The sequence below is a fragment of the Eufriesea mexicana genome, unplaced genomic scaffold, assembly GCF_001483705.2.
Source record: "Eufriesea mexicana isolate 0111107269 unplaced genomic scaffold, ASM148370v2 scaffold12712, whole genome shotgun sequence".
Taxonomy (NCBI): domain Eukaryota; kingdom Metazoa; phylum Arthropoda; class Insecta; order Hymenoptera; family Apidae; genus Eufriesea; species Eufriesea mexicana.
Window position 1 is genome coordinate 32,417 of NW_016920268.1, and position 22,697 is coordinate 55,113.

General features: G+C 42.3%; 5 protein-coding genes across 7 annotated transcripts in view; 3 read left to right on the top strand and 2 right to left on the bottom strand.

The window, feature by feature from the left end:
• sev (receptor protein-tyrosine kinase sevenless) overlaps positions 1–4,764 on the top strand; it is a 9,572-nt gene extending 4,808 nt beyond the window's left edge. The window contains exons 10-15 of the mRNA XM_017908769.1: positions 2–834; positions 915–1,337; positions 1,458–1,681; positions 1,770–2,240; positions 2,329–2,692; positions 3,556–4,764. Of these exons, the coding sequence (XP_017764258.1) occupies positions 2–834; positions 915–1,337; positions 1,458–1,681; positions 1,770–2,240; positions 2,329–2,692; positions 3,556–4,430 (3,190 nt within the window). The 3' untranslated portion in view covers positions 4,431–4,764. The remainder of the gene's footprint in view (position 1; positions 835–914; positions 1,338–1,457; positions 1,682–1,769; positions 2,241–2,328; positions 2,693–3,555) is intronic.
• A 1,189-nt stretch (positions 4,765–5,953) lies between these two features.
• Positions 5,954–7,287, bottom strand: LOC108553742 (smad nuclear-interacting protein 1). Of its 2 annotated transcripts, none has more exons than XM_017908768.1 (2): positions 7,201–7,287; positions 5,954–7,102 (listed from the first exon to the last, which is right to left on the bottom strand). In XM_017908768.1, the coding sequence occupies exon 2, from the start codon at positions 7,007–7,009 to the stop codon at positions 5,954–5,956; it is 1,056 nt and encodes a 351-aa protein (XP_017764257.1). In that variant the 5' UTR covers positions 7,010–7,102; positions 7,201–7,287. The 2 variants fall into 2 exon arrangements, with proteins under 2 accessions (XP_017764257.1, XP_017764256.1); XM_017908767.1 differs by having other exon boundaries at positions 7,188–7,287.
• Positions 7,288–8,248: 961 nt separating this feature from the next.
• On the bottom strand, positions 8,249–15,109 carry LOC108553738 (putative mediator of RNA polymerase II transcription subunit 12). The gene is made up of 3 exons (XM_017908762.1): positions 14,999–15,109; positions 8,664–11,695; positions 8,249–8,414 (listed from the first exon to the last, which is right to left on the bottom strand). Exons 1-3 carry the CDS (start codon positions 15,107–15,109, stop codon positions 8,249–8,251), a joined length of 3,309 nt encoding a protein of 1,102 aa, XP_017764251.1.
• A 370-nt stretch (positions 15,110–15,479) lies between these two features.
• Positions 15,480–17,766, top strand: LOC108553741 (protein RRNAD1). Its single transcript, XM_017908766.1, has 8 exons — positions 15,480–15,599; positions 15,784–15,893; positions 15,973–16,249; positions 16,314–16,462; positions 16,524–16,826; positions 16,896–17,049; positions 17,116–17,225; positions 17,314–17,766. The coding sequence occupies exons 1-8, from the start codon at positions 15,480–15,482 to the stop codon at positions 17,588–17,590; spliced, it is 1,500 nt and encodes a 499-aa protein (XP_017764255.1). The 3' UTR covers positions 17,591–17,766.
• Positions 17,767–18,030: 264 nt separating this feature from the next.
• The window catches only part of sm (heterogeneous nuclear ribonucleoprotein L), a 143,322-nt gene continuing 138,655 nt past the window's right edge, over positions 18,031–22,697 (top strand). For both annotated transcript variants that reach the window (XM_017908764.1, XM_017908765.1), the window contains exon 1: positions 18,031–18,344. In XM_017908764.1, coding sequence (XP_017764253.1) covers positions 18,282–18,344 — 63 coding nt within the window. In that variant the 5' untranslated portion in view covers positions 18,031–18,281. The remainder of the gene's footprint in view (positions 18,345–22,697) is intronic.

Sequence of the window (22,697 nt, forward strand, 5' to 3'; positions counted from 1 at the left end):
CGACGCTCTACACGATATACGTGTCGCAGTGTCTGGAGAACGATCCTAACATGTGCGAAGATAGCGACAGGACAAAGTTTCAGACTTACGAAAAGGAGTACGAGATAAAGGATCTGAAGCCGTTCACGAAATACAGGTTGAAACTGGCTCTGAGTAATTATTACGCTGACTTGGAGTCAATGAGTCTGGAGTTCGGTTCGGGGGTTGTACTGAGAACCGAAGCAGGTGCCCCTACGCCTCCAGAGAACGTAACAGTGGAAGCTCTGACGCCGACTTTGGCCATTGTATATTGGATGCCTCCGAAAATATTGAACGCCGCTGCAGTACGATACGAGGTGCATTGGAGGCTGTTTCGACTGATAAATGGAGCACGACAGAAGGGAGAACAGTTCATAAAGGGTAACGAGCGCACAGCGGACGGCAGATTCTTCACCATGCTGGAACCATGGTTGCCTGATCAGGAGTACGTGGTGTTCGTTCGCGCTTATCCCGCTCACGTTAACGATGTTTACAGCGAAAGTCCTGGCCAGGTAGTCAAGATGTACCCGGAACCTAACAATCTGACCCTAGACAGAGTCAGCGTGAACAGTCTGAACGTATCCTGGGTACCAACGGTGAACCCTATGGTCAGGTACACGTTAGAGTACAAAGATGTAGCCGTGGAGAATTGGCAAGTGGCGAACGATTTTAAGGTGGACAAGGAGAAAGTGACATACTTCATCGATAAACTGCAACCACGAACGTTGTACAAGTTCCATTTGCTTCTGAGGTATCCGAACTACAAGAAGGATTTCGTGTGGCCAACAGACGGAGGGTACACGTTCCAGACATTAGGTAAGAAACTTCAGAGTTTTAAAGTTTAGGTCTTCGTTCTTTGCAAGTTTACCTATCGTCTCGAACCGTTTGCCAAACAGGTGATGTGCCAAGTGCTCCGGGAATGCCTACAGCGACTAAGCTTCGCAATTCCGTCTACCAGCTGAACTGGGAGCCGGCACAAGCTCACGGCTCGCAAATCACGCTGTACCGCGTGGAAGGAACGAAGATCAATGAAATTAACGAGCAAATAGATTCGACCGGGAACGCGAGTTGGAAGTTGTATTACAACGGGACGGACAACTATTGGATAATCACGGGAGACATGGACGACAAGTATCGGTTTCGAGTTCAGGCCAGGAACGCGTATGGGTTTGGCGGCTGGAGCAGGTCCAGTCCGATCATTGATCTAACGGAAGCTACTGGTGGTATATTAGCGGCGCAACAACACCTTGGTTTAGTGTTGGGGCTTAGCGTGCCTGTTATCACTATTATGCTCATTTGCTTCTGTTATTTCCTTTGCCGTAAGTGTATGATGTTTATGAATAAAGTATATTTTTTTAACGTTTGAAATAAATTTTGTTTAAATAAGTACACTTAAAATGTAGTTAATAGGAGTATAAAAGATAAGTTTTGTAATTCAGCAGTGTACCGGCAACGCAAGGAAGATAAGAAGGCGGTTTTACCTCCGTTAGTGAGTGATGTCGAGTTAGCGACTCTTCGGGAGATACCACGCGGAAATTTCGTTCAGTCCAACGCGTTATATGCGTCTACCTTGCAAAACGATCCAGACGATTCGACGCTTCCTAAAATCAGAAGGGAACAGATAACGTTAGCCAAGTTTCTGGGTAGCGGTGCCTTCGGAGAAGTAAGCGATACAAACAGAGATACTTTACGAGCATGTGAGACCATATTACTAAAATTTCCATTACCCTGTGCGTGAAAATGTATTTCAGGTATTTCAAGGGAACGCTAAGGACTTGGAGAGGCCAGGAATCACGCCAGTTGCGATTAAAACGCTTCGAAAAGGAGCCTCGGCTCAAGAAAAAACAGAGTTCCTTCAGGAGGCTAGACTCATGAGTCATTTTCGACACAAGCACGTACTGAGACTCCTGGGAGTTTGCTTGGATACGGATCCGCCATTATTAGTGCTGGAACTGATGGAAGCCGGAGATTTGCTGAGTTATTTAAGGGCAAGCCGATCCTTGCAGCCATCGGATTCACACGCGTTACGCCTGCAAGATTTACTTGCTATGTGCGAGGATGTAGCAAGAGGATGTCGCTACCTGGAGGAGCTCCATTTTGTACATAGAGATCTTGCGTGTAGGAATTGTCTGGTATCTGCCAGAGATCGGGAGAATCGTGTCGTTAAAATCGGTGACTTCGGACTCGCCAGAGACATATACAAGAACGATTATTATCGAAAGGTACAGTAGTTGTCTGATTAGGCAATTTACAGTTTGTGCATGAAATAGAAGCGAATTTTTCAATTTTTCGTTGTATCTTTTGCTGTAGGAAGGAGAAGGGTTACTTCCTGTTCGTTGGATGGCGCCCGAATCCTTAGTGGATGGTGTATTTACTTCGCAGAGCGATGTCTGGGCGTTTGGTGTATTAATGTGGGAAATTACGTCCTTAGGACAACAGCCGTATCCTGCCAGAACAAATATCGAAGTATTACATCACGTAAGGGCCGGTGGAAGGTTACCCAAACCTCTGAATTGTCCACCTGCTTTACATCAGCTTATGTTGCGTTGTTGGAGCGTTGCCGATGCCAGACCAAGCTTTAAAGTTTGCCTTGAAAATATAGTTAGTCTTCGAAGTACTATAGAGGATGCACCACTGAACCCAGTGCACGCTGGTCATTATTTAGCTAGAAGAGGTAAGTTTGGATCACGTATCGAGGTTTGCATTACGCGAACCTCTGGCATGGACCACAAATCTACGTTTCTTCAGATATATTAATTGACAAACAAGCAAACACGTCTTAGCTAGGAAAATTTAAATATCGCTTATTAGTATGATTCTTATAATTCAGTGTTGAAATTTTCCGTCTCGCCCCTCAGAATCATTTCAATTCATAAGAGAAATTTACATGATATATTCTCACTTTGCTTTTTCTCCAGCATATTGCTGAAATGTTTCTGAAACTAAAAGCATTAAGTTACGTTTTTATGAATTGAAATGTAATTTGGGAAATGACAAAAGTATTCGCCTAAAAATTTTCGTTCATTTATGACTAAAATCTGTCGCTCTATTGCTTTTCGTATTCGATCATGTATTTATACAATTTTCATAGCCCTTTAGTAGAGTTCGATTCTGAAATTGACGAATTAGTGTCCGCTTTATCGACTAATAGAATTATTTGGAACACGGACGTATGTATCTAAACTGCAATTTATGTTCACGTGTCATATAACGATTATTTCTGTTTCAAATGTGATCACGTTCGATAATTGCAATTCAACTCAGCAAGATGCATCACCATAAGAGTGTTCAATATATAAATTTAACAAATCTGCTTGAGTACATATTTATCATTGCATGGCTCATGCTTGCAGGCGTCTCTAACATGGCTTACTTTGCTGACGAGAACCAAAATCATAACAATTCAGGTAGGTTCTCTTTGTGAAGATCATCTATGTACGCTGCTTTCTTGATCAATGTTTCCTTTCTTCTCACTTCGACTCGTAATAAAATGATTGCACAAGAATGGATGTAATTACAATCGGCTGATTTTCTCAGGGAATTCATGGAAATCGAGCAGTTCGGAAGGCAGTCGGGATATGCAACCGTTCCTTCAGAATTCCCATAATGCGACGCTTACATCACAGTCGGGCGAGATACCGAAATATTTAGAATTATTAGCGGATAACGAGGATATTATTTTAAGGGAAAACTCGACAAACGGTTACGAAGTGCCTCGGTCAATTCATATCTCTGATCAAAATTTAGCCAATATAAACAAAGCTAGTACAAATGTAGATGTAAAGGGTAATTTGCATTCCGATCCATCGCAAGAACAAAAAGACAGTTCGAGCGATGCCAAGGAACAATCGGAAAAGAAATGTGATAAGAGGTCGTCGATATCCAGTTTGAATTTGCCAGAACGGAAGAGGGCATCGATCACAAGCATGACTGAAAAATGTAACACGTTAGATAGCTCGAAATTAACTAATCCTACTATTAAAGCGATTTTAAAGAGAGATTCCTTCACGTCATTGACTGATCAACGGAAGAATAAAAGAAACGTGAGCGAACGACGAGGATCTGAGATAAGTTTAGAAGGTAGAAGTTCTAGTTCTTTAAGCTCGAATATTAGTTTAGCCCCACCCACTCGACCTAGTTCATCGTTAATTAGTTCGCAAAATGTTCTTCCGTTGAAGAACAGCGTTATCGGAGGAACTGGCGAGGGAACGGATAATGGCGTCACGAAGAACGCATTGCCAAAAATTCAAAGGACTCATTCTAATTTGCAAAATGGTAAAGCTAATATACCTTTGGTGATAAACAGTGCATTATTGAACTTATTGAGGCAAACTCCGGTTGTCGAAGACAGTAACAATATAGTTACGTATACGAACATCAATACGGATGCTGTAAGGGTAAATGGGTCGTGAAATTGTTGTTACAGAGGTAATGGACTAAGTCATTTTGGATAAGTCACGTTTCTATAGCAGAATCGTAAATTCAGTAATAAGCGTATCGAAACTGAGGATGTGTGTAAAGTTCCATAGCTTTAAACTGCCATATTAATGTATGTACATATTTAAGTTTTAATACCCGAAATTCATTGGACATGTGGCAGGACATTTTTAGTTGATAATAGTATTAGTTTTAGTGGGTAATCAAATTGTTGCTTAGCGTCTAAGAAATGAGAATAGCTATAGAGTATTACATGGTGATTAATCTGCGATAGTTTTATACCTGTTACTGCAATTAATGTATTTATTTAACGACACGAGAATACGATTAAATTGTCACCATTCATTGTACAAATTTCATACTTAGAGATAGTACGAGGCATATTCTGAAAATTGATATTCATATTACACATGGATTTGTTAAGTTTTACATATAAATATAGAGATTCTTTTTAAAGCAGTACAATTAAGAATAAATTTTTTGAACATACGACTGAATTGAGAGGTTTCAAGTTTCATTTTGTTACTTTACGAAAAAATAAAATTCGAAGATCTTTGTAAATATTATATGTTAATGTAAATTTGATATTTTTTTAACTTCGTTCATTTTTTCCATAAAAGTATTAAAACGATATTATAAGTATCCATCCTAGAGAATTAATAGACAAAATATAAGATGATAGCAATAAGAATAAAGACCGGATAAACGTTTTATAAAATATTGTATTGGTAAAGAATGTATAAACAAAAGTAAAAACATTGGTAAATATCATGGTATATTTGGCTATTAAATAAAAAAAGAAAGGAAATAATCCAATAATTTTTACAAAATATTTCGTAGTCTTCCTATTTAACAAAATACCTTCATATATTGTCTATATAATGTTAGTTCCTTACAAACATTGTCATTTTTAAGTAAAAATATGTCGAATTTTGTAAATACCTTTGATATTGTATTAGAAAATATATTGCTAAGAAAATAACTATTATATGAATTTTGTGTATATTTTATATATACATGTTTATACTGACATGCAAATACTGTTATAAAATTGCATACATCATATAAAATCTATTGTCTAAGTTTGGGTAAATAAAGATTTAAATGTAAATGAATAAATTGTAATGTATTTCAAAAGTGACTTATTACAATCAATTTTTGTTCCTAATTAGATAAAATGTAAAACTTGTGTACTGACATTTTCTTTTCTTTGTTATGAGTTAGAATTATTATTAGAACAAATATTGTACTTGTCATAAATGCTCTATATAAGAAACGAATTAATTTTGTTCATAGTACAACTTAAAGACAATCATAAACTAGACTTACAATGTGTTCTAATAGATAACATTATACTGTATTAATGTACTTAAAATATTAGAAGTTTTTTTTTAATTATTTTACAAGTAAAATCCTGGAATATAATATATATATATAGATAATTAAACTCCTGGAAAAGAATTTAATAAATGTTATAAATTATAAAATGTAGCATTACCTATGCAGTAGTAGCAATGGTAGTTGTACTTGTAGTAGTTAAGGGAACATCATCATCCAATGAATCATCTTTACTATGTTCATGTAACAAGACATATTCCCTAGAGCTGAATCCAAAACGTATCACATCCCTTTCTAATAATTCATGGTATCTCCTTGGTTCTAATTTTACATTATTTACAAATGTACCATTTGCAGATTCCAAATCTATAAGGTAAGGACGAATTCTTCTTCCTTCCCCACCACCTTCTTTTTGGAAAGATACTAAGCGATATTGTAAAACGGCATGTTGTTTAGAACATGAAGGATGGTCCAAAGGAATATCTGCCACTTTGCGATCTCTGCCCATTAAATATGCTGATTGTCTATGGACATATAAAGTAGGTAATGCTTTTTCTCCCTTGAATGGATATAACCTCCATCTACGTTTAGGTTTTCTGGCATCTGAAGGTTCAGAGTATTTAATGACTACGCCATTTATAGTATTTGTATCTTCTGTTAGTTTTCCAGACAATTCAAAATTTGGTTTCTCTTTTTCTTGTGGCTTTGGTTTTGATTCTGCCTTAACATTAGGTTTACCCCATTCCGGCGAAGCTTCATTTCTTAGTTTTGCATCTTCAAAATTATTTCTCCTTTCTTTATTCGCATTGTCATGTCTTCTATTATACTCAATAGGTTCTCTGTGTTTTTTATTTTTTTCTTCGTAGTCTCTATGTCTTGGACGAGATTCTTCTCTTCTTAGAGGTGATCTCTCATATCTTCTTCTGTCATATTGCCTTTCATCTTCCCTCCTTGGATGATCATGTCGACTATCTCTATATACTCTATCCCGGTCGCCTTGTGATCTATCACGATGCACATCATTATTTTCTCTTCTTACTTCTCTGCTAAATTTGTGAACGTCCCTACCTTCTCTCCGGTCTCTGTAACTTTTATTCTTGCTGCTCGATTCCTTTCTGCTCGATCGTCTGTCTTGGTTAGGGCGTCTGTGTTTACGTCTTCTTTGTGATTTTTCATGACGGCTATCATCGCTACTTTCAGAACTACTGCTGGACATTTTTACGTTTTCATTAATGCAAGCTTTTCAATAGGATCTTCGTAAATCACCCTTTCAGCATCTTGACACGGAACGACATGAGAGCAAGGTAACCTATACAAGTAACGAAACAGTTCATTGTAAACACTGAGTTTGAAATAATTAAAACATGTTAATACATAATTATAAAAAGTTATACCTCATATGCTTACGCTTTTCGATTGATATAAAAGTAAGTTTTCGATTTCAATTTTTTATTAAAACACCAACCACTTCACTTAATTTCACTAAACGAAACATAAACGTCACCACGCGTACCAAACTTAAAATGATGAAATACGTGTATATACTTATACATTTATTGCGTTTATTTTTATAAAGATTTAGTTGACGTAAAAATTATAACGCAATTAAAACTTATTTTATTCTAAAATTCTAAATTGAATTATTAAAAATTTATGTATTATATAATTTGTGTAATTAAAAGTAAGTAAACCTTTCATCACTTTGTAGTGGAATATACATATGTTAGGTTGTTGGCCCTAGATGCTGTAACGATGTTAATACGCTTTTTCATTAATTTCTAACGCTAATTATTACAATATTATCCTATATGACACTTAATAAAAAGGTACCGTAACAAATTGTTTTTCACGATATCACTATAAATTCGTTGATATTATTATAAAAAGTATATTGATTACTGATAACTTCGTTCACATTAACTTTACAGATGTAGATAGGTTAACGTTGTTAAGCATGATAAATTTAAATTACACTTGTTCGATACAATTAGAGTTGCGACTAACTTCCGAAGGTACAAATTAATTTGAACTCAATCGAGTTAATTACAACTTCGTAATTGTAGCTACAAGTTCCAATAAAATTTGAATCAGCACGGAGTGCATAAAAATTGAATAAAATCGATCAACAGTGTCTTTGGGTTTTCAGAAGTTCACGTCAGGTAAAGAAGCGAACGATTTACACGTAAAAAAAAAATATTGCGTTTATTTTGTATAAAAAAAGTATAAAATCAATATATACATAATAATACATAATTAAAATATCTACAAGGATATTTGTATTTTATGTCCTTTACCTTTCTTAAACCTTATTCCGGTTTCGTTGTAATCTTAAGATATGTGAGACGATGGAAGATCTTATGTGTTATTTTCGGACTTGGCACGCTAAACCTTGTTTCTTTCCATTTATTGCAGATCCCTAGTACGGTACGCCATAGTATATTCATTCGTATTACACTTAATACGATGGGAAAGACGAATCGGTAAAAGAGTCGGTATTGTCGGAGTTACTTTCGGCAGCATCGACAAACGCTGTAGACAGGTCGCCAGCCAGTTTGCTCACAGTTTGCGAAACCACGTCGTACATGAAGATCTCTTTCTCGCCTTGCTCCGCGTCTTTTGGCCTGCAACATCATCGGGGATCACTTGAAAGCCGAAAGAAAGTGAAGCTCGGCGATTACGATCGTTATTGCTGGGAAACATTGGCGGAAGCGGATCAAAAGGAGCGTTCATGGAAGATCGCGATGGCGGAGAATATGGCTCGTTAAAGAATAATTGCACGCGTCGTTTAAAGCGAGTGGACGGAGTTAACGAAGGCAAACGGGTAGGTAAGCGTGATTAGTTATGGCATCAAACTCGCGTCTACCACTTACATGGTTACCAGCAGTACCACCGACTGTTTCTGCGGCTCCGTACGGCTCTCCTGTTCCAACCACTTCTTGTAGTTCTCCGCGGTTGGTTTTTTCACCAGTTGCTTCAGAGTGTCGCCGGCGAGAAATTTTACCGCTTGCACATCGCTCACCCTCCTGCCTTGTCTCGATTCGATCTCCTTTTCTTCTTGAAAGTTATAGTCGACGGGCGCCAATACGACCACGCTAGAGATCTTCCGACCATTAAGTTGCGGTACGTCCGGTATAGGGAAGGAAGCACCACTCACTTTGAGCGGTAGGTAACGATTGTATTGGGATTCGTCTTTCGTTCCCACGGTTACGGGATTCAACCTGGTAGCATCATCACGTATGTGCTGATCCGCTAGCGCCTGGCCTTGCTCCGTATTCGGATCGAAGCGTACTACTTTCATCTCCACTCCACCTGGCCGCAAGGTAGCCTGCTCGAACTTAGTCGAGCTACCAGCAGCCGCCTTCTTCGTCAAAACCGCTGAAGAAGTGGAAGAAGAGGAGGTCGACGAAGACGCGCTCTCTGCCGTTTTGGGTTTCTTGACGATCGACGGGACCGGTTCGCTGGCAGCTACCGCGGAACCGCCTCCGGCGCCATAGAAATTCGCCAGGGCCTCTGGCGGTAGTTTCTCTATCGGTATGTCGCCGACCTTGTCGTAATCCAGTATTTGTATGTCGGCATTACCCAAAATACCCGAACTCAATAATTGCTCCCTGATATCATCCGGCACCTCATCCGGCAGATTAGCGATATTTTCCTTAATTTTCGCCTCCTTCTTTGGAGAAATGGCCGTGGTTGTCGTTGGGGCTTCGGTAGTCGTCGTGGTCGTTGTCGTGGTAGTAGTCGTGCTCGAAATGAATGGTCTGTTTGTTGAAATTGCGTTGAAATCTTCCACAGGACTTACTGGAGTTGCATAGATCTTTTGAGAAGGACTCGCGCTGTTTCCTGCGAACGGCAAGCGTCCCCAGATCGAAGATCGTTGAGGAAGCGTGGGGAAACGTTGGTGTTGCTGTTGCTGTTGTGGCTGTTGCTGTTGCGGCTGTTGCTGCTGCGGCTGTTGAAGATTTTGCGAGAAAAATCCTTGCTGCTGATTTTGCACTATTTGTTGCTTCGTATTTATATGTTGCTGTTGATCGTTTACAAAATCAACCCCTGGGTTCCGCAAGATCTCTGGCGGCGAACTTGGCGGTTGAGCGGAGACGTATTGATTCTGTGACGTTTCCGGGAATCCAGTCGGCTGGATAACGGGATTAGGTGGGAAAGGGCCGGGATGAAGCGGATTTTCTCGAATTGCGTAATGTTGTTCGAGTTTAGGAACAGCTTTGAAAATTTCTCCGCCAGGTTTCTGAATTTGTGGCAGAATTGGTACCTGAGGTATATTTGGCACCGGTTGCGCTTGGTTATATTTCAATTGCGTGCGATACTGTTGTTCTTGCAATAATTTCTGTTCTTGTTCCTGCTTCCTCCTACGTTGTTCGTGTAATCTCTGCTGCTCCTGCAATCTCTGCTGATCCTGCAACCTTTGTTGTTGCTGTTCCTGTACCCTCTGTTGTTCCTGTATCCTCTGCTGTTCCTGTATCCTCTGTTGTTCCTGTATCCTCTGTTGCTCTTGAATCCTCTGTTGCTCTTGTACCCTTTGTTGCTCCTGCAACCTCTGATGATCCTGTTGTCGCTGTTGTTCCTGCTGTCTCTGTTGCTCGAACAGCCTCTGTTGCTCCACGTGTCTCTGTTGCTCCAAGAATCGTTGATGCTCTTGAAGCCTCTGTTGCTCGTGTTGCCTTTGATGGTCGCGTTGCTTCAGCAGCTCCTGTTGACGACGCTGCTCGTGATATCTTTGTTTTTCCAGTTCCTGCTGCTTAAATTGCGGCAAAGGTTGTTGCTGTGCTTGTGGCTCCACGCTGAAGGGACTGGCCTGATTCAGTGGCAAGGGTTGACTCTGTATCTGTACATTCTGATGAGAGACCGACAGGGTAGGTGGGAATCCTGGTTGCTGTGGATGATTAATGCTGACACGATGAGGCGTACCAAAACTATTGAACGGTGCTCGCTGTTGTACTTCTGGTAGGCCTTGGATCGTTATGGGCAAGCGCTGAGGTCTTTGTAACGGACTTCTCGCTTGCGGTGGCGGCGAAAATGATGGTTGTTGCTGCAAGAAATTTATAGGCGGCTGTTGCTGAAGAGGTTGATGGAGCGCCTGTTGCTGCGGAAACGAGTTCGCGATTCTCTGTTGAGGCAATGCTGGTGGTACTCTTTGATGGACCGGTTGGATCGGCTGATACGGGCCGTGCTGTCTTTTAGGAGCTCCCGGAGGAGAGGAAGTTGGCTTGGCGTGTTGTTGGGTAGGAGGTGCTTCCAAATCGCTGCGCTTATTGTGACTGTTCGGTGGCACTTGTTCCGTGCCAAAGGTAACGCGAATACCGCTAGAGCCAGAGTGGTACACTTCACTGTCGGGTCGAATGATCGCTCTCAAAGTCGTAGAAGGTTCAGCCGGTGCCGGTGTCGCTGTGTGAACAGGTTCTTCCGGATAAGGCACTGGGTTATCTGGCTTGATCTCCTCATGCTCCTCGACAGGTGTCAGCGCGGGCACGGGTGGCTCGTAGACGACTCGAGATTTTTCCCCGTAGCCCTTCTTTTTCTCGTATTTCACGTAGAACACTTGTATAGGCTCTTTCGTGGGTCTCGGGGTTGGAGGAGGAGGTGGAGGTACCGGTGTTGGCAGAGAGTCGTTGGATTCTTTGATGATAATTTCGATGATCGGTTCAGGTTCGGTAGGATAATAATTCAGTGGACCCTCTTCGTAGAGATCGTCGCTCTTGGAGCTGGCCAAGGGATTGTAGAGCGGATCTCTCTGGGAATATTGAACGATCGGTTCCATTTGGACCGCATAGGGTGGCGGTCTGGCTCCTCTCCTTGGATAGAAAGCAACCTGTTGTCTCTTATCGCGACCTTTCGAGGACTCATCTTTGGCAAAGGTCGCGGCGACGCAAATCGCTGCCACTACGGCAATCTGGAAAGGTGAATCTGTATCGGAACATCGAAACCAGACGAACCAATGGGAAGCGTGCGTGTACAAAGGCGGTACGCATTTGTGGAAACATTGGTCGCGCGTGGGTAACCGAGTGACCCGATTAATAAACGAGAAGAAGCATCCTGTAAGACCTTAAGAGGCCAATCGATTGGTATTCTAGCGTCGCCGAATGGACAGTTACTGCTACCCTGATAAGCGATTCCCAGTCGCGATCGTGTTCCCGATATGGCGAGGCCGAGTTACAGCACGTATCGGATATAGGATGTTTCTCGAGTTTAAATTGTGCGAATAGAACAGAAATTCTTGTCGCTGCTTCACATGGCCATGGAGAGAAAGAAGGAGAGAAAATTTAGGTTTTAGATTCACGACGTGCGCGTTTCACCTCGAGAATTCGGTGACTCTCCTAAAGCGGGGACTTCTTAATATTCCTCGAACAAAAAGAAAACTCGTCCCCGACGTACGCGGATGAAATGAAATTTATATACGTGGTCTTCGTGTTAAGCAACGAGCGAATCGGACGGCACGGTTATTCTTAATTCCAACGCGAGCTCACGTTCGAATTTTTCATGGAACGCGAGATTCGTAGATTGCTAGGGAAAAATAAATCCGCGTTACGAACTGTTAACTAAGTATACATAAACTTGTTGCTAATCCGATATACTTTCCCTTGCTAAGTAGCCGAAGGCGATACGCTGACTGATTACAAATGATAGAACCGCGTCGAACGTTCCCCGCAACTACGAAACGAGACATGGTTATTACGATGAAAGTACAAGCGGGCGCGTTCTCTGAAATCAGCTATCTACCCTATTAACACGGCACTCTCGGGCGAGAGTTTCTCCGATTCCCGGTAGTATTTTCGCAAGTTTCCGATCTTTCGTGAAATTTACCAATTTAAGGAAGCGCATGGCGTGTCCGAATCGGTTGCTAGTTGGGCCCTTTTCTCGATGGTCGAGTCACACTTCACCGGCTTCACGTGTTAACTTTTATCAAGAGCGGCTAACTCGCGATAGGCAACATGATATCCGTAGGACCGGGCATGTACTGAACGATATTGAATGGAGCTTCGTACGGGAACTGAGGACAGATTGGGCCCAGAGGCCCGTTTCTCCCTACCTGATGCCACCACCACCGGACACTTCAAGAAGCTCCTCTCTAATATCGAATACGGTGGGGCACCTTTCTCTGGCTCTGGTGGCTACATACACTTCGCGTGGCTAGTGTAAGGCAACGTCTCGAGCCTTCGCGTGCAGAACATACAGACGTGGTTCAAGACGAAAAAAAAAAGAAAAAAGAAGGTTCGAGACACGGAGAGACAACGACCGGGTAGGGGAAGCGGGCGAAGCCGTTGTCGACTTTCTTTAAATCCGTCTGCCGATCGAAAGGAAAGGAAGATGATTATATTAAACGAGCGTCACTTTTCCGTCGACCTCCAAGGCCTATCGAAACCGAAACCTACCTTTCCTCTAGGAGAAGGCCGTGTCCGCGACTGGCATGGTATACACCGAATTATTTGGTGAAAGACTACCTGTCCAGGAACGTAGCGACTCACACGCGTGCGCCGCGCCAGTGTACGCTTTACATACACTAGTCATTACTTTCGCTAAAAGATTAAAGCGGTTCCGAGTGAACGATTTCTTCCCAACAAATCATTTCCTGCGTCTGTCTAACGACCTTTCTTCCACGATAGGCGATAAGTGAATTTCTGTGATCACTTTGTCGTGTACCCCACAACCAGTCTCACTCCACCACTCGCGATTCCATCGATTTTACTCTCACGATTACAGGCGCGTTACGCCGAAGCGTATAACGAACGAAGATAATTCTTTGATGTCTTATTTCTATTTTGTTTCATAACGAGACTTTAATTCTAGTCGACAAGAAATTTTGCAAAAATGGCTACCGGTAATTAACTATATCCGTTCCTGAATAGAAATCCTTAGCGAATGCGATTGCTACATATTTTCGTCACGTTTCATTCGCGCATGCCTTGTTTTAGTCTTGCAACGATTACGTATCTTTCCTCTCCGTAATAGAAACAGTTAGAGATTTTCCAACAAGTTTATCCCACGTGAAAAGATCGCGTGCACTCTTTTCCATAAATCGCGTTCAGTTGCTGTGAAAGGCAGAAATCTAGAATACCAGTTAAATGAGGATGACCTGGTAAAACCCTTAGTTGCAAAAGCTCTGATGATGCAAAATTCTCATACTTGCGTAACTCGCATTCCAGAATGATCTATCATGCAGTCAAGATAGATTCACTTGAAACGATCCCCTACGGCCTTTCTGCTCCTCGCCGATATCGATACGTCGGCTTTAATATTCCAAGATACAACGGAACGAAAGCGTTTTCTCCTCGGGTTCGAAAGTTTGTCGGATGATTTGGAAATTAGACAAGAGGTGGCGTCCGGCTACCGTCGGAGTACATTGACATTTAGCGATTTCGATGGACCACGGTAACCGACGGGGATGAGCATTTAGCGAATATCCACGCACCGACGAGATCCGATGTCTCGCTCGTCCTACTTGAAAACTTTCACTTACGTTGGCGTAAGAGGTCCAAATAACCAAGAGATTCGAACACGATGAGCAAAGAATCGAATGGTCAGCGGTTTCCTACCGTGTACAGTCACATTGTTCGTCTCGAAAGTCTATTTATCCGCGGAGAAAAAAGGTGTAAAATTTCTAAATTATTATCCAATGCGGATGTAGAATAACAAAATTTGTAAATCGGAAGAAATTCATACGGAATTGTTCAACGTTTAACGTTCGTTCTTGAACCGGAGACGAATAAATGAAGCAGGTGCAAAAGGACAGTGTTATCATAGCGTTTAGCAATAATTGCAACAGTAGTTTGTGAAACAACATTTAAGACAGGATTGCACGAATCTTGGGTGTATGGTTCTCATGAAAGTCCAGGGATATAGAGTGGCAGATGATACGGTTCTCCTTCTACAGCCGTTTGTAGGTATATAGTTCTCGGAGAGCAGTGCGCTCATGAGCAATAACGTAACTGTTGAAGAGTGAAAGTGCTGTAAAGTGGGACATGGCAAGAATAGCATCTGATCTTTTAATTAATAAATAAAGCAAACAAACGGTTCTCATTTTTTCCTGCCTTTTGTATCGAAGCGGCGGAAGATGCTCGTCGTTTCATAAGACCTTGGCTGACATATTAAAATTTTACGCGCCTTTGTGAGAAAATTGCTTTCGATCTGGTCGATCATTTCCTGCGCTCGTTTGCTCAGTATATCTTGCCTACGGGCAAAAAACTAAATCGATTACCTCGGTATTTTTTGCATTCGCCAGTTTAGCGTTTTTCTTATTGTCATTGAGTTTCCTTTTAGCGAAGTTTGTTCTGCTGACTGTATCATTCGCACCTATGTATATCCTCATAACTACGTTATATAATTAGATAGTATACGCGGTATTAAACAAAAAGTGTCCGTAGTCGGCGTTATGTTCACTGCACTTTCTATTTCTGTCGTACACAGCAGATTTTGAAACCCAGCATAGCGTGTAATACGTATTGTAAATAACTCGGAATTTATCTAACGATAAATACGTTATGTATTTGTGGTAATGAGACGTACCAAGTTGATTTTACGTAAACGTGCGATAAAGGTTATTTCTCGATAAGCAAATGTTTACGGATGAACTTTAGTTTTACAGGAATGAAATTTTTAAATGTTAGGAACGATAATCTTACGATGAAATTAGAATCACGTGCAGCGATCAGTCAAATTTACGCGGCTATTTCACTGCAATGATGGCCGCATCAGACATTCAGTGCACATGTAGAGTCTGTACCAGAATTCGTGTCACAATTGATCGAATATTTTGCGTTTTAGATATATACGGTTGGCTATTGGACTCTCATGTCGTGGTACGTAGCATTAAAAATAAATCTCGCACCAGCTGCTTGTGTTGGGCTACTGTGTTGTATTTTTTTTTCGGTTAATTCGATATAGTTACACGTACGTGTTATTTAGATGCTACAACGCGTGTTGTTACCTTCATCCAGTGATAGTTTCGACAAACTCTATAGGTGGTTTTTCTCTTTGATACAGGATTTTTTTCAAGACAAATTATGGGAAAAATTACCGAGAAGTTGGAGGTTTGCATTGCAGGATACACCTCCTCAAGAATTTGGTAAATGGTTATCAGGAGACATCTCGTGGTGAGCACTGATACTATATTGTTCGAACATAATAATATTTCGGAGAGTGCTACACAACATTTTTTTAATCGTGTTACAGCACACGTGTATGGCCCTTAACGTTGCTTGCACTTCGCCAAGTGGCTAATATTTTGCAAGTCAATAGAAATAATGAAGATCCAAAAAGTATTATAGCTTGTGAATCCAATAGAGCAAAGACAAACAACAACAACAATAATAATAATAACGACAATGCTAGCAAAGCTTTTAAAACTGACATATTCGACAAGCTATATTCCCAAGATCACAAATTTAGTAATTTATTTTCAAAGCATATAAAAAAGAAGAAAAGATACGAGATACGTGAGATAGCTCAAGTATGGTATTACTTTTTCTTTAAAAACATGTTTATGGTTTGTACTGTATTGTAATTATTTATAGGTATGCGTAGGTTGTGCCTACAAAGCTAGTTGTAAATGTATCGTTGACATTGGATCTGGAATGGGTCACTTAGCTCGTACTTTAGCCTTTCAGTATGGATTAAATGTTACTTGTATCGAACAGGATCGTATATTGTTACAGCAAGCTAGGTATACAAATTGTTATAATATGATAGCATTACAATTGATGCTGACCATGTTTCTGTTGCAGGAAATGGGATCAAGAATTGTTGATGTCAATAAAAAAACACATACCTAACTACTATCAAAAATGTCCTCAATATTTCACAGCTAAATTAGAATCCTCGAGTTTAGTCGAATCGAAATTAGCTAGGCAATTGAAAGAATTGTTTCAAAATGAGTTTGATTTAAGCGAAAAAGAAACCGAATTTGGTCTTATAGGTCTCCATCCTTGTGGAGACTTAGCTTCCATACTATTAAAGCTTTACTCGTCTAGAAATGAAGCTAAATTTATTTGTATCGTAGGGTGTTGTTATATGAAACTAACAATACAGTTTGTACACTTTTTATACGATTTAGTCTTATTAAATTTGCTACATCTTATAATATAGCGAATTTTTAGATCAGAAATAAGTGGATTAAAGGGTTATCCACTTAGTAAGTACCTGTTGTCCCGAAAAAATCATTCTCTAACATATACATCGTTAGAAGTAGCTTGTCATGCCATTGAAAAGTATTGTGACAAATTGAAGAATGGAAATTATGAAGATTTAATAGTTAAGTCTATCAGAAAAAATATACGTGCAGGAATAAAATGTTATTAACTAAATTATTTATTTCAGGTGCATACTTATAGAGCAGCTTTAGAAACTATTTTAGTGAAAAAAAGTGAAAAATTACGTCATTGTCAATTCAGGAATGTCAAAGTATCAAAAGGAATGTCATTCAAACAGTTAAGTGACTGACATTTCGTAACTGAAAGTCGAATAACAGATAGTAACGAACGAAAAAATATATACACGTATTTTTCATGATTTTAGGTATTGCGATACAGCTACTACGCATTTTGAGGCTTATATGCAGCCACAAGATTCCGACATTAATAATTTAGAAATTATCGATTTTTTGAATCGATGGCAGCAAGTTATAGTGTTCGGATCGCTTCGAATGATGTTGGCGCCATTAGTGGAAACTATCGTACTTTACGACAGATTTTTATTCCTGTCGGAAAAAAATTTGATCCCAACGCTAAAACCAGTGTTCGATAGTAGACTGTCACCACGAAACTTAGTGTTAATGTCTAGGAAAAATAACTAACGATTTACCGTCTTTTGAATTATTTTCCGATAAATCCTGCCTACCTTGAACTTATCCGTCTTCGATCACTATAAATGTTCTCGCAATCGCACTTCCCGCGTCCACGAATCAAAGTCGTTCCAGATTACTATGTGCCTTTGATTGGACAGTATGATTGAATTACAGTTGTCGATGAATAATGTATTTCAATTACCTCTTCCTCGAGCGATCGTAACGACTTTTAAAAACCGCACTAAAAACTTCGATGTGCTTTGTAACCGTTCTTTTGACTCATTATTTAATGGTAATTTCACTGTTCGAATATGCGTCGCAAGCAAAGAGAGGCGGACCAATCGGAGAGTGGGGCAAACGGTAGAAGCGCGTGCGCGCGGTTCCGCCTTAAAGATTCGTCAGTATTCGAATAGCGGCGTCGGTAGATAGCGCTGCGGTAGCCGGCTACTTCGTTAGGGGCAGAGACGTTCCTCTCCAGCAACATCGAGATCCAGTTTCCCTTAAGCCGCTCTCGCGCGTTTGTCTGTTCTCGTCGCGTTCGCGTCGTGTCCTACCGATTATTTTCTCCTTCCTCCCCCCTCCCCCGCCCGCGCACGAGATCGTCGACACGGTAGAGAGCCGCGCGGTATACACACGGACGTGTCGTCGTAGCACCGAGTGTCCCGCTTTTAAAAGTAATTGCCCGGTGCTGAGCCCCAGGATGGCGTTCAACGGAGACGGACCACACTCCAAGAGGCAGCGACTCGAGGAATCTAGTCACAGGGTGAGTAGTTTACGTATTACATTTGGCCGAGGTATTTTTTCGGCCGAACGTGCCTCAGTTTTTGTCTGACGTTTTTTCCGTTACTCGAACGTTCGTATACCCGTACGACGAACGCGTGCGTTTCGGCGTGTCGCGTGAGATTTACAACCCGTGAGGCGGCCGCGACAGCGGAGGGGGGAAAGTCGCCATTTATCCGGTCGCTTTTACCCATATCACCGCCACCGCGTCGAAACAATGGGCGATGCGCGCGCTCTCGAAGGAGATTGTCTCGTGTCGTGGTCGTGTCGTGTATAATACGAAACGCACGTTAGCTCGATACGTGGCTCGCGTTTCGGCAGCAACCTGTTATCTCGTACGTGTGCTCTCTAACCGTTTTATACGATTCGGAATCGTTGACGACGCCGTCGCCACCGTCGTGGAAAGGCTTGCCTGTTCTATCGTCGTTATTGGCGACGGCTGTGCGCGAGGATGCACGTTCAAAACAAACCCCCGTCGGTGAACCGGGGTCGATAATTTCCATCGCGTTATCAGCGCGAGACGAGGCGTTGTCGCGATGCTCGCTGTCCGCGATTATCTTGAAGGGCAGTTTCGTCTTTGTACCGTGACCTATGAGATATTGGGAGAAACAGAGCAGATAATAGCAGCACTGTGCTCCAACGCGTTGTGGACTTAGGAGTCTTTGGCCGACGGCTCCTATGTGTTTATTCCACCGTTTCTTTTCAGCCACGTTTTCGTTCTCTACAAATCGATCCCTGGCCATTACCGTTAACGTTATTAACCGAATGTACCCGGCGAGGGTTTCGAAGGTACGAGAAAATACATCGATGCTTATGCATCGCCGATTACTAAATTATTCCGATATTCAATTTTTTTTCTTTTTTCTTTTTTTCCAATTATTTATTTATTTTTTTTTTTGATAATTACAAAAATGCAATTGATTATTCGTACACGATGGAAAATATTTCTCGCCCGCTCCAAAACACGTACACGTGCTTTTGTGGAGCTGGGAAAATCGTCGGTTTATCTCGTTAAGGATACGCTTTATATCTCTCGCCTGGAGAAATGTTTTCGGAGTGGTTATCTATCGCATAGCTACACAGGGTATACCGCGATATCGGAGTTACGAAGGGCAATATACCGTGCTCAAACAATAAACCGCGATCGCATGAATCATACGTAGAATTCGACTGCATAAACGACGAATTGGAATATGGATGTTAAAGCCGCCTTCGAACGGTATCGGGAACGGAGCACTTATAAATAAAAATGTCGGTACACGCTGTTGTTACTCGCTGTACGTCGCGTTCGTTTAAAATGCCTGTAATGAGGCATTAAAAATGCATAATCCTACATGTGTCGTTATTCGAATACCGTTTGTTTCTAACTCCGACTCATGCGCCGCTTATCATCGCGAATGATAATTTTTATATCCGTTATCGCGCAGTCACGAATAATTTGCGAGAATCCTGGGAAATATAGACGTTAGCAGTGACAAACAGGATAGGTCATTGTCACGTCAACTACACTTCGTGACCTTCGTTCCACGGTTGCTAGCACAGCATGCTGCTGAGAACACATGCTCACAGATGATGTAACGGTAGGCGTAATGTGTTACATATGCATGTATGCCAATCATATTTTCACACGGTGTACGTCGGCCTACCATGATCGGAATATCGAGCTCTCGTATTTATTTTTCTCGAACAATCGTCTTATCGTTCTCTATCTCGTTCTACCCGATGGATCGATATCTTGCTCGATACCGTGATTTCGGCGCCGCCATTGTTATCCTAACCTATCTTGCCCTAATTGCCAGACTTTTCACGCGTCGCAATATTTATCCTACTTTCGCGTGAAGAATATTTTCAAGTGCAAAAGCCGAGGTATCTGTTCTGCGAATATGAACGATATCAGTCCGCGAAAGTGCTTTCAACGTGACCGTTATTATTATCCCCGACACGCGCATTCTCGCGAACTCGCTATCTATTATTAAGTTTGCAGCAGTTAGCAACTGTAAAACCTCGTTGAAATACGAATCCCGCGACAGGAGCAATGGGATCGTATAATTCGAATTCTTCGTCCTCCCGCGAACCTCACCCGTGGCCATTTTCGTCGAAATGGCGCGCGACAATCCTCTAGAACTCCGTTCCATTTCTGAGAAATCGATGAACGGGAAATACCCGGCGACCGAATGACAACAGACTGGAACCTCGCGGACGGTCCCACAGGTCAACATTGAAACGTGTATCGACGCCGTTAGCATTTTCGCGTGTTGGCCGCGGCCGGTTCGAGTAAGACGCAACGAAAGGCGGTCGCACGGTTTAACGAGGAAACGTTTCCATTTACGTGTAGCCACGGGCAAAGGGTTTCTTGTTCCAGCGGGGTCCGCGTTTTAATTCTCTCTTTCCATCTTTGCCCCCCTCCGGCCGGCGGGGGACTGACAAAAAAGGGATGGTCTTTCTCGTTGTTAATGTTGATTAAGTTAGCCACGGAGCAGGGATAAATCCACGGAGCTGGAATACCAATGCGACCACCTTTTGCCTCTCCGCCTTCTATCCTTTGCACCGTATTCCATAATGCATACAGATGCCACTCGATTTCTCGGTCTCATTCCTATAGACGCGTGCTCGCTAGCCCGATTCAATTCGTCGTGTGTTTTCCAGCCAAAGGGGCCAAAAAAATATATATCACTGTTCTTTACCATGCTTGATAGCCGGCAACGTTCAAGATCAAAGCGTTTTCATGTTTCCCTGCCATGAAATATTCAACGAGAGAACAAGATAGAGAGAGAGAGAGGGAGAAGGAAAAGAGAGAAATATACGTATAGAAAGAAAGAGACCGTGTCGCGTTTGCACGCGATTAAATCCCCTATCGTTCCTCATCGCGATCGTCTCACGGGCTTTATCTTGACCCACGGTATCCGTTATTGAAATTCAAACGGCTCCGTGAAGCACGGGTATATAATCGACAGCGAGAAAGCGGGAAAATCGTGAGGACCCGTTATCTCCGTCTTCGGTTTATAGATCCATCGTTCGTTTGGTTTGTCTCGCTGGAGAACAGGGGATCGTCGTTAATCTCGTCGCTCGTCGCAGCCCCGTGAAATTCATTCGAGGGTTTCTTCCGGAACGGGTATGGCCGGCAGTCGGTGGCTAGAGACGGAAGTTATGCCCGGCGAATCGATAACGTCAATGCTAAACCCGCGAAGAGTTATTTCGTGTCGAATGGCTCGAAGAGCGCGAGTCGATCAATGTGCGACACACGTTTGACATTTCCACGAATGTAACTGTGAGGTACGCGTTTAATTCCCGGCCGTTGTAACCGCACCGACGAAATTACCAAGAGTCGAGGGGGGACCCGATACCGATCGGTCCCGTCGCTAATTACGATTCCGCCGGAGACCGCTCGACCTGTATTTTTGCACGTCCCCAGGCCAAGACCCAGGGACACCCTGGTCTCTCTGGCTGCTCGAGCCTTGGTCCGACGGAACGGGAAACCTTTCGTTTCAACTTTGCCAACGCAAAGTCAAACCGTCTCTCAAACTCGGCGACAGCGTCCGTTAGTACCTCTGCTTGTCATACCGACCGAAATATCTGCAACTGCCCGGTACCCTGGCTAGGTACCTCGCGCGTGCCCCTTTTTGGCTGGAATGTCCGTCGAAGTGACTCGCGAAAAAGAGAATCGATACCACCGTCTCGTCCCCCCCCCCTCTCTCTCTCTCTCTCTCGTGTAGATACTTCAAAATAGTATCGCGAATGAAATTCATGAACGTCGTTGGAGCGACACATGGGACTTTATGGTCAGCGACTGGCTGCAATGGGCCGACATCCTATGAAAGTTTAACACCTGCAGAGGGTCACTTTCTTCCGACGTTTTCACGCTCTCCGCGGATATCTCTGGGCCATTTTCCACCATCTTTTTCACGTCCCGTCTGGTTTTATCGACGATTAAGCGCGACGCGGTATTTGTCGCGTGGAAATAAAAACGGTACCCCGACTGGTTCTCGAGGGCCGTGGTGGTTCGAATTGATATTAAATTGGAAGCCACGTTTTTAAGTAGCAGCCTTCTGTCCTCGAGATACCGGCCTGTTCCTTCGATGCTTAACGTTTTAATTTCGGAGTTGCTCGTAACAGATGCATGCTGCTCCTCCCGAAGAGGCAGAGCACGCGCCCCGAAAGTGCACGGCGTTGAGAGGTGCTCGAAGATGCCTGGAATAGGACAGCCTATTCGCGGTACTTCGTGACATATTGTCCCGTGATCAACCCGTATACCACGAACACGAACATTCGATCGAATTACCCGTTTCGATGGAACAGCATAGCCGGTTCTACTCGCAATCGTCGAACGCAGCAGCGT

Bases quoted from the DNA above. Each gene is read 5' to 3' on its own strand.
- LOC108553741 (XM_017908766.1), top strand. From the start codon at position 15,480: ATGATGGCCGCATCAGACATTCAGTGCACATGTAGAGTCTGTACCAGA. The intron at 16,250-16,313 runs GTATGGTATTAC...AATTATTTATAG, and splicing joins AGATACGTGAGATAGCTCAA to GTATGCGTAGGTTGTGCCTA. The intron at 16,827-16,895 runs GTTTGTACACTT...GCGAATTTTTAG, and splicing joins TATATGAAACTAACAATACA to ATCAGAAATAAGTGGATTAA.
- LOC108553738 (XM_017908762.1), bottom strand. From the start codon at position 15,109: ATGAGGATATACATAGGTGCGAATGATACAGTCAGCAGAACAAACTTC. The intron at 11,696-14,998 runs GTAATCGATTTA...TCACCTTTCCAG, and splicing joins CGAATGCAAAAAATACCGAG to ATTGCCGTAGTGGCAGCGAT. The intron at 8,415-8,663 runs GTAAGTGGTAGA...ATGATGTTGCAG, and splicing joins GTGGTACTGCTGGTAACCAT to GCCAAAAGACGCGGAGCAAG.
- LOC108553742 (XM_017908768.1), bottom strand. From the start codon at position 7,009: ATGTCCAGCAGTAGTTCTGAAAGTAGCGATGATAGCCGTCATGAAAAA.